Raw genomic sequence first — 14,253 nt, forward strand, 5'->3', positions numbered from 1 at the left:
TCAATTTATGTATTTTAAAGGGCACCACAATCAGTGCAGCTTTCTGGATCATCTTATGAACACCACTGTCCTCTCCTAGGTCCAGGACATTCCTCTGGCAGTGTCCACACTCTTCAGTGACAGTAGCTTTTTACTTATCTAATGCATTAACTTGGTTCTGAGGGCAATCAATACCATTGATTAGTTGGATTTCTCATAGAGTTTCAATACAGAAACCCCAGATTAAAAGACTTAATATGAACTAATGTCCAGAAAAGAGAAGTTGTTTGGCAACATAAAGCTGATCAGCAAACTGAGCACACAAATACACTTGAGTGGGAAACACTGTCTGCACCATCCTGAATTCTCTCCAAAAAACCTAGTCTCTCTGTGTGAGTCAACTTCCTGTCACTAGAACACACACTGGAGATAAGTCAAATTATAAAGAGGAAAGGTTTATTTTGGTCCACAGTTCTATTAAGCCCACAAGTGACTGGCTCCATGGCTTTGGGCCAGTGGCAAAGTAGCATATCATGGCAGCAGTTCATGGTGAATCAAGACTACTTCACTCATGGCTGAGAACAAAAGAGAGGAAAGAGGAAGGGGTAAGGCCCACAGTCCACATCAAGATCATGCCCCTAATGACTTGGAGCCTTCCCACTAGCCTCTTCCTCTTTTTTTTTTTTTTTTTTAAGAGAGAGTGAGAGAGGAGAGAGAGTGAGAGAGAATTTTTAATATTTATTTTTAGTTCTCGGCGGACACAACATCTTTGTTGGTATGTGGTGCTGAGGATCGAACCCGGGCCGCACGCATGCCAGGCGAGCGTGCTACCGCTTGAGTCACATCCCCAGCCCTAGCCTCTTCCTCTTTTTAAAAAGTTTTGCCATCTCCCAATAGTGTCATGTATAGGTATATTATAGGATACCATAGGAATGGTCCTCCTCTGAGGGACATTCCAGATCCTAAATATAGCACTTCCTACCTCCCAAGGCCTTTAGCTCTTAGACCAGGACAGCAGCTGCTCTCTTGGTAGCTTCCATTCAGGGAGGAAGTCCAGCTCTACCTGCCCTAGAGTCTGAGCACTCCTGGACACTTCATCTCTTTTTCCTTTTGACCTCTTAGCTGATTATTTTTCTTATTAGAATATCTTATTCTTTTTAATAAACTGTATCTACCTTGTGGCATTTGCTTTAAGTTGGGGGTAAGCAGGAATCATCAGTAGCCTGGGTATCAAATTAGGGAAGGTGAACATCCATCCACCTTATATTATTCCTCGGATGTCAGTGTTCCCTTTTGGTTCAAAGGCCTGGGAGACCAAAGTGAAGAGAAAGCCCCACTGTAAGCTCAGAAGCCTATGAGCTCAGCAGTGTTGCTGGGTAAAGCCAGCCCCAAAGACAGGGCAGTAGCACAGCCAGAATTGTTTTATGATGAACATGATTCATCTATAAATTGGAGACCAGGGTTTTCAGGCTAAATAACCTTGAAAATGGCCCCTTCCTAACAGATTTCTATAGGAAATTGAGAAGGATGTGTGCATGTGAGAAAGTTGCCTTATCCTTCAAGAAAACTCGGTTGCTGAGTTGGTTAAGGACATGGTTAAGGACACAAGCTTTGGGTTGATATTCATTGTTATTACTAAAGAGCTGGGTTACCTAGGGCAAGTTACTTAACCTGTGTCTGTTTCTTCATCTGGAATATGAGACAATAACAACACTTAAAATTGTTAGGAGAACTTAAATAAGTTAACACATGTAAAGTACTCAAGAGAATGCCTGGCAGATGGTGATTATTCAATAAGGGTCAGCTATTATTAGTTGTATTAAAAGGCTCGTTGGAGGAGTGAGTTTAAAAAGAAGCTCTTGATAAAAGCACAATTATGAAGACATGAAAAACACTTTTAGCTTATCATTAAGCAAAAAACACAAAATTGTTTCAATATACTCAGCTTTGAAAGTTATATAGAAAAAATAAGACTAGAAATAAATATACTAAAATAGGTAAACAGTAATTGCCTCTGACTATTGGTACGTTTTCTAGGTTTTTAAAACTTCTGTAGTCTCCAAATTTTTCATAACATGCATGTAGTGCATGTAAAAGGAAAACAAAACAATTGCTGCACGAGTGATCAGGGCTCCAAAGGACAAGCCAGGCCAGGTGACTGAGGGTCAGGGATGCTTCTCTTCAGGTGTATCAGCATCTCAGAGGTTCTGTGCTATGAATATTCATGCTATTCTCCAGTGACATCAACTCAATTCCTTTTGGCCAGCCAACCCTTGATTAATATTCTAAGGTTTCTAAAAAATCATGCAAGCCCCCTGCCTTGCTTGCATGAAAAAGTTTCTGGGAACTTATTCTTCATATTCTGGGGGCTACAGAACCACAAAAAGGTCTAGTGAACATCTTGGACCCCTTCCATGCTGACCCTGACATGCTGTCCCATGCCATTTCAGCAGTCCCCATCTGTCCCTCCTCCCTCCCCAGGTAGGGAACACTGCCCAGAATTCCTCTGTATGCAGCCTGCCTCTCCTGGCACCTCTATTTGAACTGTTCCTACTTTAGGGTGCTATTCCACTGTCCCTTTCACCATGATGCCTCTCCCTCCCCAACTGCAGTAAGCAGCAATAGAAATAATACTGGACTTGCAGGGCATACTCAAGATGTCTATTCTACCTTTGAGGCACACTGCTGTGGGGCTCTGCAAGACACCAAGCTCCTCTGAGGTACAGCTTCGGAGAAAAAAAAAAAGGTACTACAGGGTGGACATCCATAATCTGAAAATATGAAACCTGAAAAGCTTCCAGGTTAGAACTTTTGGAGTGCTGATAAGAAAGTTTCTCACTTACTACCATGAGCACATTCAAAACACAGGTACACTAAAAATACATAAAATGACCTCCAGGCTGTGTGTGTACAGCATTCACATATAAAACATACATGAGTTTCATGTTTAGACTTGAATTCCATCCCCAAGATATCTCATTCTGTTTATTGAAATATTCCAAAATCTGAAATGCTTTTGGTCCAAAGTAGTTCAGATAAAGGAAAGCCAACTTTTATGAGTCTCAGCAGGAAGATGCGAGGACTAAACCCAATCAGAAATGTAAATATTAGTTGATTTGATTCTGTGGACTCTTCCCTCCCAGAGCTCATCACAGGTACCATGCCAATCAACAGTACACTGAACACCTAGGACGGGTCTGGCCTGTGCTAGGCAGGCAGTGACAAGCCAACGACAGTCTGCTTGAAGGAGCTCAGAATCCAGAGGGAGACATGCATGGCAACAGTGACCTTGTGAGACTTGCTATAAAGGAGGAGCAGGCTGCTCTGAGACTGGAAGAGGGAGCAGCAGCCCAGAGGGGATGGCCATCTAGAAGCCTTCCCAGAGGGATGAGCTGGAAGAAGGTGGTTAGGGTTAGCTGAGTGGACAGGGGCGACAAAGCTACTCCAGACAGCATGGACAGAATTTACCAGTGCTCAGCACAAAGGACAGGTGGAGTTGCTTTGGTTTGTTCCATCACATACATAATGGAGTGCAGGCATAAACACACACCTTGGTGGCCACAGCTGAGCTTCACACACTGCCAGCAGGTGACAAAGGCAGGTCTGAGTCCAGTCCATACATCCTTCTTGGATGAATTAATGAGTGACTGGATCACAAAGTTATAAAGGTGAGACACAGCTTTAATCTCTTAAAAAAAAAATACACAGTCTCACTAAGTTGCCCAAGCTGGCCTCAAACTTGCAAAATCCTGCCTCAGTCTCCCAAGTCACTGGATTATGGGCTGCACCACATTTCACCCTAGCTGAAGACAGCCTTGAAGGATAACTCACACTTAATTCAACTTCACTTTCTGCAACCAAAGCACATGGGCATCTCACATGTGACTTTGATAAAACTTTTTGAACCATTCATTCCCATGAGGAACTGAATCAGGTAGATAAGAACTCCTCACAAAGTAATTTCACAGATCTTAATCACACATACATGTGGGGAAGAAGAGTTAGTTAGTTGCTGAATGTAAAATCACAAATCCTCCTAGACTTGAAAAGATGTACCTCCTTGAAGGGACAGTTTGCTATTTTTAGCTTCACCATGTAGGAATGAAATATGTCCAGTTAAGATGACTTCAGTCCTCCTAAAGCTTTGCTGAGGGAGTAAACACATTGCAATTTAAAGATAAAACTGAGGGATCATAGCTGAGTTAGGAATTCCATTTATCTTGTTGCTTCCAGGAGTGTCAGCCACTTCTGTTTATTCTAGCATAAAACTTAGAAGATTGGGGCTCCTATGCTTGTGCCCCTTCTTCTCGCTTCTACTGAGTGAGTCACTGATAGCATCTTAGAGCAACACAAGTGCCAGTGCAATGTCTGCCATAATGCCAGTTAGGTTATGAAGGCTTAAATATATGAGCTAGTTGTTCGTCTTTTAATTTTTATTTTTTTTTTAGTATTTTGAGACCTTTTTTGAAATTATTTTAGATTTAGGTAAAAGTTATAAAAATAGTATGATTTCATTGTACCTTGTACTCAGTGTCCCTGCTGTCTTTTTAAAATGGTATTTTCTCCAATATTCTGAGTACTCAAGTGAATTGTTAGTAGATAACATTATGGTGGGTGCTATTAATATTTATTAGCCTGTTGCTCTTCTGTGATGATTCTGAACCTTTAAATCCTTACTGAAAATATTTTTAAAGCAACAGAGAGAAAAAAAATAGATATTAAAAAACCAGTTAACAACAATAGTGAAAAACCATATTACTAAGCTAAATAACAATCATTTAGATCTTTTGATTTGAAGGAAGTTTTAATTATTTGGGGAAAAGTTCAGTATGAATTAAGTTATCTAATGAGCTTATTCTTATTGCACATTTATCCTCCACCAGGCACTGTTAAATGCTGTACCTGCAGCTCATTTAATAGTTATTTGTCCACCATTTCTAAATGAGAAGGCTGAGGCACAGAGATTAACTGTATCACTTACAAAGTGGGTGACAGGGCATGGGTATGAACCTCCATGACTCTGCATGGTGTCCTTAACCCACCCATAACATCTTGCCTGAAGAAATAGTTTAAAAAAATTAGTTTTTCTTATTCTATGAAATTTTATGCATATAAACAATGTCACTTTAGAAGGATTTTAATGATAATGCTCATAATAACTAGGTACAGAAACAAAACTGCATATACACAATTACATAAGTGTGTGCACTCATATTGCACACACGCACTTGGAAGACTACAAAGGAGTCACCTGTCACGTTTAGCAGTGGTTATTGCCCCGTGAAGGAGATCCTGATGATGCTTATTTATTTTATTTGTTCCCTTTCCCTAAGTTTTCTACTTCTAACATATCAATAAAACAGTATTTTAAAGTTAGAGTCTCACAGAACTCTGCTGTTAAGAGAGACACTTGTCTATGAGAACCCAAGTAGGTCCCAACACGAAGGTTTCCCTCCATGGATGTCACCTCCCTCCTGAAGAGAGTGGCTGGAGGAGGGCTCACTTAGGCTCCCAGAAGCCTGTGCCTACTTTTCCGCTCAGGGTGGTTTAACCAGTGTCTTGGCCCCAGAAGGGTTGCCACGGGGAGCATGGCTTGTCATCAACAGGTGGAAAAGTGCAGTCTATCTGCAATAAGAAGGCGCTGGGGCAGGTGTGGGAGTGGCCACAGGATCGCTGTCCAGCGCTCCCAGGTGAGGGTGGCAGACATGCCAGTCTCATGCCCCATTTAAGTGCTTCCCTCTCAGAGCATCCCCCACCCCCACCCAGCTCGGCCTCCCTATGTCCGGTGTTACCTGCAGAGACATAGTGACAAAGGCAAGGATGCTGCTGCTCTCCTGGCGCTCGGCGCCTGGGGAAGGCTGGGCCGCTCCTTAAAGGGCAGCTGTCCTCCGCCCACCGCTCCCATTGGCCGCGCTCGGAGCCCGGGAGGCTCCCATGGGTCAGGTGTTGAGAGGGCGGGGCTGGGCAGTGAGCAGCAAAGTCCCGCAGCGACCCAAAGACATCGCCGCTTTGCTGTCCGCTTCTCTGCGCTGGCCAGGAGGAGAGAAGGGCTCTCGAGAGAGTTCCTCTCTGCCGCTGGATCGCCCATTTTCTCTGAAGAGTTGTTTCCAGGAGACGCAGAGAAGCTTCCCCAGGGCGCGGACCTCACTTGGGATTCCTTCTTGATGGATACCTCTCTCCTCTCAATTTCTAGAAACCTGGGCTGTGGGTGGTGATTACTTGCGGCCTCTCACGTCTCCCCCAGCCACTCCCGTTCTCTCTGGGCGCAAGTGAAAGAGTTTTGCAAAGCAAAAACATAATTTTGAGCACGGGCTGCAACATCCTAACTTCCTCTTAATTATCGCAAAGGACTGCACGCCTGTTCCACCTGACCCAGTTTTCCAGGATCTATATATTCGACAGGAGAGAGGAAGGGACGGGGAGGGGGAGAGGGAGAGGGAGAGGGAGAGGGGGAGAGGGAGAGAGGAGGAGAAGGAGAGGGAAAGATTGGTTTCTGTCACTGGATAATAATACACATGCATACACATTTCTATTTAAAAGTGCTTCTCTACCAGTTCTGCTTATACTGCTTCAGGAAGAATTCTGTCAAAAAAGAAAAGAATGAATAAAAGAGACAAGAGAAGAGAAAAAAAGTCAGGTGCAATGATGTATGTCTGTGGTAACAGCAACTCAGGGAAGCTGAGACAGGAGGACTGCTAGAGACCAGGAATTTGAAGCCTGGAAAACAGCAAAACCTCATCTCAAAACAAAAACAAACAGCAATGATTAAACAACAACAACAACAACAAAAAACTTCCGTGCTAATCTAATTCATATAAATGTCTATACTTTAATTCTAAAATTTTAGGACTCATTTGTACATTTCTATGACATTTTAAATAGTTAATTGTAGCCACTGTTATATTATGGGCATAATTTATTTCCAGCATTGATGCTGTTTCTTTATAATCTATGGAAAATGTAAAGTTCAGCATCACATCACATTATGCCTCTTCTTTCAAAAAAAAAGAAAGAAAGAAATATGCCTCTTCTTTCAAGAAAGAAAGAAAGAAAGAGAGAGAAAAAATTGTTGTGGAGCTAAGACTTCTCTTTAAAAATAAAGTTGCTTGAAAAAAAAAAAGAGAACAACATTCCAGATTAGGCTTGAGACTATATGATTTCAATGATCTTTCAAATTTCTATTTTTTTGAAGCTTAGGAGGTCAAGGTCAGTCTCAGCAACTTATCGAGGGCCTGTTCAAAATAAAAAATAAAAAAAGCTGGGGATGTACTTCCGTGTCAAATTGTTCCTGGGTTAGATCCCCAGTACCATCCTGTCCCTGCAAATTTCTCTTTTTTAATAAATAAGCTCTGCCAAGGTCCAAGACAGCTTGAACATCTCAACACTGCCACACCTGCATGGGCTGGGTGCTCACTGAAGTGCTTTGTTATTTCTCCTGGAGCAAGGATTCTCTATCTTAAGACACTGTCCAAGGGTGTTTCTCATCTAGTTCCCTGGTTTTAGTTGAGACTAAATCTTTCTATTTCCTTGTAACTTCCCTCTGAACCTACTCCAACATGCTGAAATTTAGAGTTAATTCCTCATTGCAGAGTCATTCACCATTTATAACACCTGTTATCTGACCTTTAGGATTAGGGATGTTGTCCCATGATATTAGGGGTACTGGGAGCTGACATCATGTTGATCATGGGTTTGCTATCCTGTAAGGATAATAAATGGCCTGAATCCAACAGACTCTTTTTCTCCCTACTGGTTTTATCTATGGATGGGCTGCGATGCTTTTGTCTAGAATTGCTGGAGTGCTTGAAACTCCTATTCACATTGCCTCCGTGGATGCAGATGTGCTTTAACATGTTATATAGTCCTAACTAGCAGGGCTCCCAATGGCTCAGACTCCAAGTTTGTTCTATGATTTTGCAGCTCATCCTTGACTATTCATAGCAACTGATTGAAAATGACTAGGGATTATATATGTAAGTGTTGTAACAATAACCCGCACAGAGCAAAGGCCAGAATGCCATGAAGAAAAAAAAAGAATCTGATGGTTTATTCTGTCACATTCTTCTACTGACACTTTCTTGCTGGGCTTCAAATGATTTTAAATAATGACCCAACTTAACACCCAGAATCTAAAACCAGTGTTATATCATGGCAATTATATAAGTCTGACAAAAAAATCTAATTCTAGAATTAATATAAAAAGAAAGTTTTTTATAAACTATTCAATGTTTTCATAAGTGATTCAAAGACTCAACTGATATTTTATAAGGTAAAATAACAGCTGTTCTTAAAAAAGTAAAACTGATCATGGAATACCAAACACGTAAATGTTAAAGTGGTCCCAGTAAGCCTATGTATGTTTGAGAAAGAGAATGTGGAAAAGAAACCAGTACACAAAATTTATATTATTATTTTTAGCATGCACTTATGTGAAATAAATTAGAAAGGAATATTGAAAGAAAAATGTTTGAGATGATTTGGTCATGAAAGTTCTTTGTTTGTTGTTTTTTTTTTTTACTTTTTTGTTGTAATGTTTGTGCTACACAAAAGGGAGAGAAATTAACCTTTGAAATAGAGTTGTGCATTTTAACAAAATTCTTGTGGAAGTTGGATTGCTAGTCTTAAAACACAAGCACTAAACACATAGAGGCTACATTTATTTTTTATAAATTTAATTTTGACAAGGTTGTCACTATTCAGTTTACTAAACACATACTATGTGCCAGGCACATTGCTAATCATCTTACAGAGATCAACTCCTCTAATCTTCACAATAGGTACTATTTTTATCACTTCATGGAGAAGGTTAATTTGCCTAGGGTTATATGCTAGTGATGGAGTTTGCATTTCAACCTAGTCAGCCTAGCTCCAGAGCCATGTAATGCAAGGGCTGATAATTTCCAATGGAGCACATGGAAGCTCAGATGATATTCAAAGTATAAAACTGGAATCTTAGGGATTTAAAACTGTTTACAAGGTTCCTTCCATCACTCTAGTATTTCAATTAGATCTGTGTGTCTCTAGTTGTCTTTAGAATTGCATTGTGTTTACAGTTTACCATCATAAACCACTGATTCATTTTATGAAACAAAAGTCTGTCAATACACTCAAACTCACTGTAACCTTGTTCTTTCTAATTATGATAAATAATCACATCAGACTTTACTGTGTGTAATTTGCAAAAAAAAAATGCAATAATCTTTTTTTGTTTGTTTTGTTTTGTTCTAGGGGCTCAATCCAGGGGCACTTTACCACTGAGCCACATCCCAGCGCCCCTCCCACTTTTCTTTTTAATGCTTATTTTTTTTTTGTTTTTTTTTTTTTTTTTAGTTGATGATGAACCTTTATTTTATTTATTTATATGCCATGCTGAGAATTGAACCTAAGCAAGTGCTCTACCACTGAGCTACAAACCCAGCCCCGACCCCTTTATTTTTGAGACTGGGTCTCGCTAAATTGTGTAGGGCCTCGCTAAAACGGTAAGATTGACTTCCAATTTGCGATCCTCCTGCTTCAGCCTCCTGAGTCAATGGGATTACAGGCGGGCGCCGCCACACCTGACCTGCAATAATCTTGACCAAAAGTAACATTCTCTGTTTTACCTCGTTAACTACTGCAGAGGTAATGAAAATATAGAAGCTAGATCCAAAAATGAGGACGAAAACGAGAAGTGAACAGGCTGAGAAAAGGAGGATAATCTGGAAAAGGAAAGTGGACCCAAATTAGATGGGAAAAGAAAAAGGGAAGGCCTGGATTGTGGCTCAGTGGTAGAGCGCTTGCCTAGCATGCTTGAGGCACTGGGTTCGATCCCTGGCACCACATAAAAATAAACAAATAAAATGAAAGTATTGTGTCCATCTACAACTAAAAAAATATATTAAAAAGGGAAATGTTGAGAGGAGGCATTATTGTCAAAAGCAACCTACCGACTTCTACGTTGCCCAGAATAGGTCAGCAAATCCAGATTCCTGGCCTCTAACATGTTATTCAGTTCTGTAACCAATTGTCCACGACTTCCCAGCGACTCCATTCATAAGCTAGTCTCCATTGGTTGGAACAGCCACAGAAGACCCGTGATGGAATATTGCTGACTGCTGTGTTGAACTCAAAGCAGGCCTAATTCCCCTTGACTTTCGGGGGATTCTAGAGTCCCTAGATTATTGCCTATAAGCTAGTGTTTTCCCCAACTCTCCAACTCCCCACTTACTTGATTTTCATAGTGCTGGGCAATCTGCAGGGATTCGATAAACAGTGGGAAATGGGACAGGGGCTGGGATTTTGCGTCTCTAGAGCAAAAAGAGAGGTCTAAGGCTCCAATATGCTGGAAGTTGAAATTGGGTTAGAAGGGAAGGGTGCCCAGGGAGAACCACTCCTGGGGACTATTGCCGGTACCCGGATCCCCAGAGGTGTCAGACCAGACGGTGAGTGGCAGTTACCGTGGCAACACTCACTGTCTCGCGAGACAGACGTTGCATCTGCGCACTGCAGCTTAGAGCGCTGCAGAAGCTTCACCCCGGTCTTATATTCAGGACTTTTTTGTGTGTGTTTTTGTTTTAAACGATGGAGCCTTATTCTGTCGTTTCCTCGCTCGCTGTTGGGAGCGACCAAACGCAGGGTAACGAAACTTGAAGAGCTCCGAGCTATTTCGCGCCATTCACTGCTCCCGGAAGGCGGGGCGGGGAAGGCAAGGACACTGCGCACGCACGGCGCAGGCGCAGTGGTGCCAGCGCTGTGGCTGGCTGGTGGTGTGGAGTCGCGGTCGTGAGTCGGAGGAGCAGGCAGACGCCGGAAGAAGGTACCCTTCCGGGTGGGAGCGGGCCCAGGGCGCTACCGGAGCCCAAAGTCTGGGAGCACGCTAGGTCCCTGCGGCTTCCGGACCCCTCTTGCACCGTCGCTGGACCGCGGACTGTAGGGAGGGGTTAACCCTGGGTCAGGAATGCTTCCGCTGCCGGCGGTCCTCCTTCAGAAACCCGGAGTTCGCGAGTCTTTACCCTTGGGTTCTTACCTACTTTTCCTAGCATCTCTGCCCAGCGACACTGAAGTTTTTAGTTTCCTCTAATTCTTCCCCCGGGACACTGTTGTTTCGTATTCCTTTTGATAGGAATTCATCGGAGGTAGTTAAAAAAAAAAAGTCACTTCCTGTAGGAAGTCTTCCTCTCCTAACCCCCGCTCAACAAAGTTACGTCTCTGCTCTGCGTCCCTTGGCATCCTGACCTTAACGCGTGCACCACATTACATTGCTTTTTTCTCCCCCCATAGGGCTTGTAAACTCTGGCTCCTAGAGGCCAGTGACTGTTTTTGCTTGGTGCATCATAGGTAATCCGCAAATACTTAACTATGAAGGTGGTCATGGGTCTGAGAATGGGAGTAGTTATTCCAGGCTAAGAGAATGTGTATAGAGATATGTTGGTGAGAAACTGGTGGCCTCCTTATACATAGTATGGGTTCAGAGTTGGGAGTAATATGCAGGGTGTTGGGTAAAGAGAAAGGCTGGTGGAAAGCTGGAGGGTCCAGGGCCTTGTATGTCACCCTAGAGTTTGCACTTGATCCTGTAGGCGGTGAAGGCACCTTTGCCCTTCCTGTTTTGCACCCTTTCTCTGAAGGTTTTTGTTGCTTTTAGTTACATTTTGCTTACCTAAACTATTTTTCATCTCCCCCTACCAGATTCTGCAAACCAGGGAAGGTACTGCCTATTTTGCTATCAGAGTAATTAATTGTAAGTATTTATTCTGTGCTGTTTGGATCCTGAGACCCAATAACTGTCGTATAGTTAGGCAAAACCTCTGTTAGATCATATTTATATTGCTCCTCATTTGTTTCCTTATTCCTGACCACTTCCACCCTGATGTCTTAAGCTAGCCGTCACTTCATTGGATTTAGATGAGCTACTTTTATTACTGAGCTTGGGAGAATAGATATGACGGATGGGAGAAGGCAGCAGATATCTCCAGCATTGGGAATACAGACATGACTGAAGTTTTCTGTCAAAATTCCCAGGAAATTTGCTTTCTGGGGAAAGGTGATTTGTAATACTAGAGACCAGGAGACATGAATGGACCATTTCTCAGGCCTGTCCAGTGTATAAAGACCACCTTACCCACACCTGATTTCTTAATTTTGGTGCTATATCAGATTCACTTGGCAGCAGACTTTTTTTTTTTTTTTTTTTTAATATACAAGCCTAGATTCCTTGGCAGTATTCTCCAATTTAGTTGATCTGAGGTGAGAACCGTGTAGGTTTTTTTTAAAAGCCACAGGTTATATTTGAAGTGCAGCCAGGATTATAAGAGTAAAGTACTTTATACACTGGTATACTCTATTGCTAGTCTTGTGTGTTAAACTTTATTTGGAAGGGATTTCACTTCTTCTAGTTTGCCAAGTGGGTCCCTGTCTTTCTCACTGAGCCCCAGAAAGGGAAGGAAGAACATTAAGGAAGAGAAAGTAATGTACAGTTGCCTCTGGGAAGAATTACAGGATATGCTCCCTAGACCTGTGGTTTATACCATATCCTTAATAATTAATATACCTTTCTATTTCTCCTTAATGGATTGGGATCTTTAAATCTTACTGTTTCCCTAGTTTTCATGAAACTGCAAGTCATAGTAGTCAGCTTGTAATAAGAGTGGGCAGGAGTATAGGTCTGCATATGTATCAAATATTTAGGAAAGATATAAGGAAATCTAGGGGCCAGGGTGGGAGGGAAACTTACAAAAGGGGACAGAACGAAAGTATTGTTTTAAGTTTTAGTTGTGTGCATAGATACCTGTTTTATTTCTTCAAATTATACCTGGTTAATTATGAATCACAGAGGCTTCTGGGGCTCTTACAGATGTGGAACTGTGTACAGGACACAGGTCTCAAGTCACCATGAGCCCCAGGGCCTATAGTACTCCGTGATTATCTGCTGTGAGAGTAAATGAAAGTAAACCCAACTAAAGAGTAATGTATGAAATGCTAACCGTATAGTTATGAAAAGGGTAATTATGAACAAAGAGAAACAACATTTTTAAATAAATGAATTAACATGGGATTTCACTGTAATTGCAGTGATATAAAAGAGTCCCATATTGTCTATATATGAAGAAAGACAAGGTCACCTGAAAAAATGGGGAAAAGGTGGGACCTATCTACTTAATACTTGCTATAGCTTATCAAGAATTAGAGAAAATATAACCAAGATAGTCTCAAGACAGGCTTTCCTAGCTAACATGAGTGTTCTATTGTCATTGTTTTTCTATGAAGGATTTTCAAAATGTCTGCAGCCCCTCAAGCACCTTCCAGAGGATCCATTCGCAAGACAAGACCTCTGGTTGTAAAGACGTCCTTGAACAACCCCTATGCTGTCTGTTGGAGCCCACTGGAGAAGGAGGACATGCACTTCATATTACAGACAATTGAGCAGAAGTTTAAATCTATTGGACTTTGGAAAATCGAGGACAAGAAAAAAAGAAAAAAAATGCCTTTTATAAAAAAGCACAGGGTAGAAAGATGCAGCCTAGATGTTGATACTAGTGAGGATCTGAAGGACAAAAGGCTAGAAGCTAACCAGCAGGTGTCAGGATGGACGCCTGTGCAGATCAGGAAGCAGCTTGCCATAGGTGTTAATGAAGTCACTAGAGCTCTGGAAAGGAGTGAACTGCTCTTGGTTCTGGTATGTAAGTCAGTCAAGCCTGCCATCATCACCTCACACTTGATTCAGTTAAGTGTAAGCAGAGTTGTTCCTGCCTGTCAGGTTCCCTGCCTCAGTGCAACACTCGCCCCTGTCATTGGCTTAAAATGTGTGTTAGCATTGGGATTCAAAAAAGACACCACTGACTTTGTAGATGAAGTAAGAGCTATCATTCCCAGAGTGCCCAGTTTAACTGTACCATGGCTTCAGGACAGAATTGAAAATATTGGAGACAATTTAGAAACTGAATCTTTGGGAATCCAAGACAAAGAGACTTTGGAGACTTCATTTGAAGATCTCTCAAAACACAAGAGAAAACTTGAAGGTCAGAAGGTCTCTGTAGCATTACAGCCTCTTAAAATAAAGAAATTGATTCCCAACCCTAATAAGATAAGGAAACCACCCAAAAGTAAAAAAACTACTTCAAAGTAATCTTGTATAAACTTCATGCAATTGATAAAAGGACACCTTTTATAAAGAAGGCTTGAAACAAATAAAATGAAATATATTTATGTATATTGGGATCCCATGTAATGATGTTTCCTTCAACTATGTATGAATGTTTGAAGCTATAGCACAAACATGCTGAAGCCTAAAAACATTTA

The 14,253-nt window shown here is 41.6% G+C and overlaps 1 protein-coding gene across 3 annotated transcripts; it reads left to right on the forward strand.

Moving 5' to 3' along the window:
* The first annotated feature begins 10,492 nt into the window (after positions 1-10,492).
* Positions 10,493-14,131, forward strand: RPP38 (ribonuclease P/MRP subunit p38). 3 transcript variants are annotated; one of them, XM_081300422.1, is made up of 3 exons: positions 10,493-10,774; positions 11,644-11,695; positions 13,222-14,131. In XM_081300422.1, the coding sequence occupies exon 3, from the start codon at positions 13,232-13,234 to the stop codon at positions 14,078-14,080; it is 849 nt and encodes a 282-aa protein (XP_081156548.1). In that variant the 5' UTR covers positions 10,493-10,774; positions 11,644-11,695; positions 13,222-13,231; the 3' UTR covers positions 14,081-14,131. The 3 variants fall into 3 exon arrangements, with proteins under 3 accessions (XP_081156548.1, XP_081156549.1, XP_081156550.1); XM_081300423.1 differs by lacking the exon at positions 10,493-10,774 and adding an exon at positions 10,798-11,093; XM_081300424.1 differs by lacking the exon at positions 10,493-10,774 and adding an exon at positions 11,202-11,295.
* Positions 14,132-14,253: the final 122 nt, after the last annotated feature.

The sequence above is a fragment of the Spermophilus citellus genome (genome assembly GCF_964194105.1).
Source record: "Spermophilus citellus genome assembly, chromosome: 6".
NCBI lineage: Eukaryota > Metazoa > Chordata > Mammalia > Rodentia > Sciuridae > Spermophilus > Spermophilus citellus.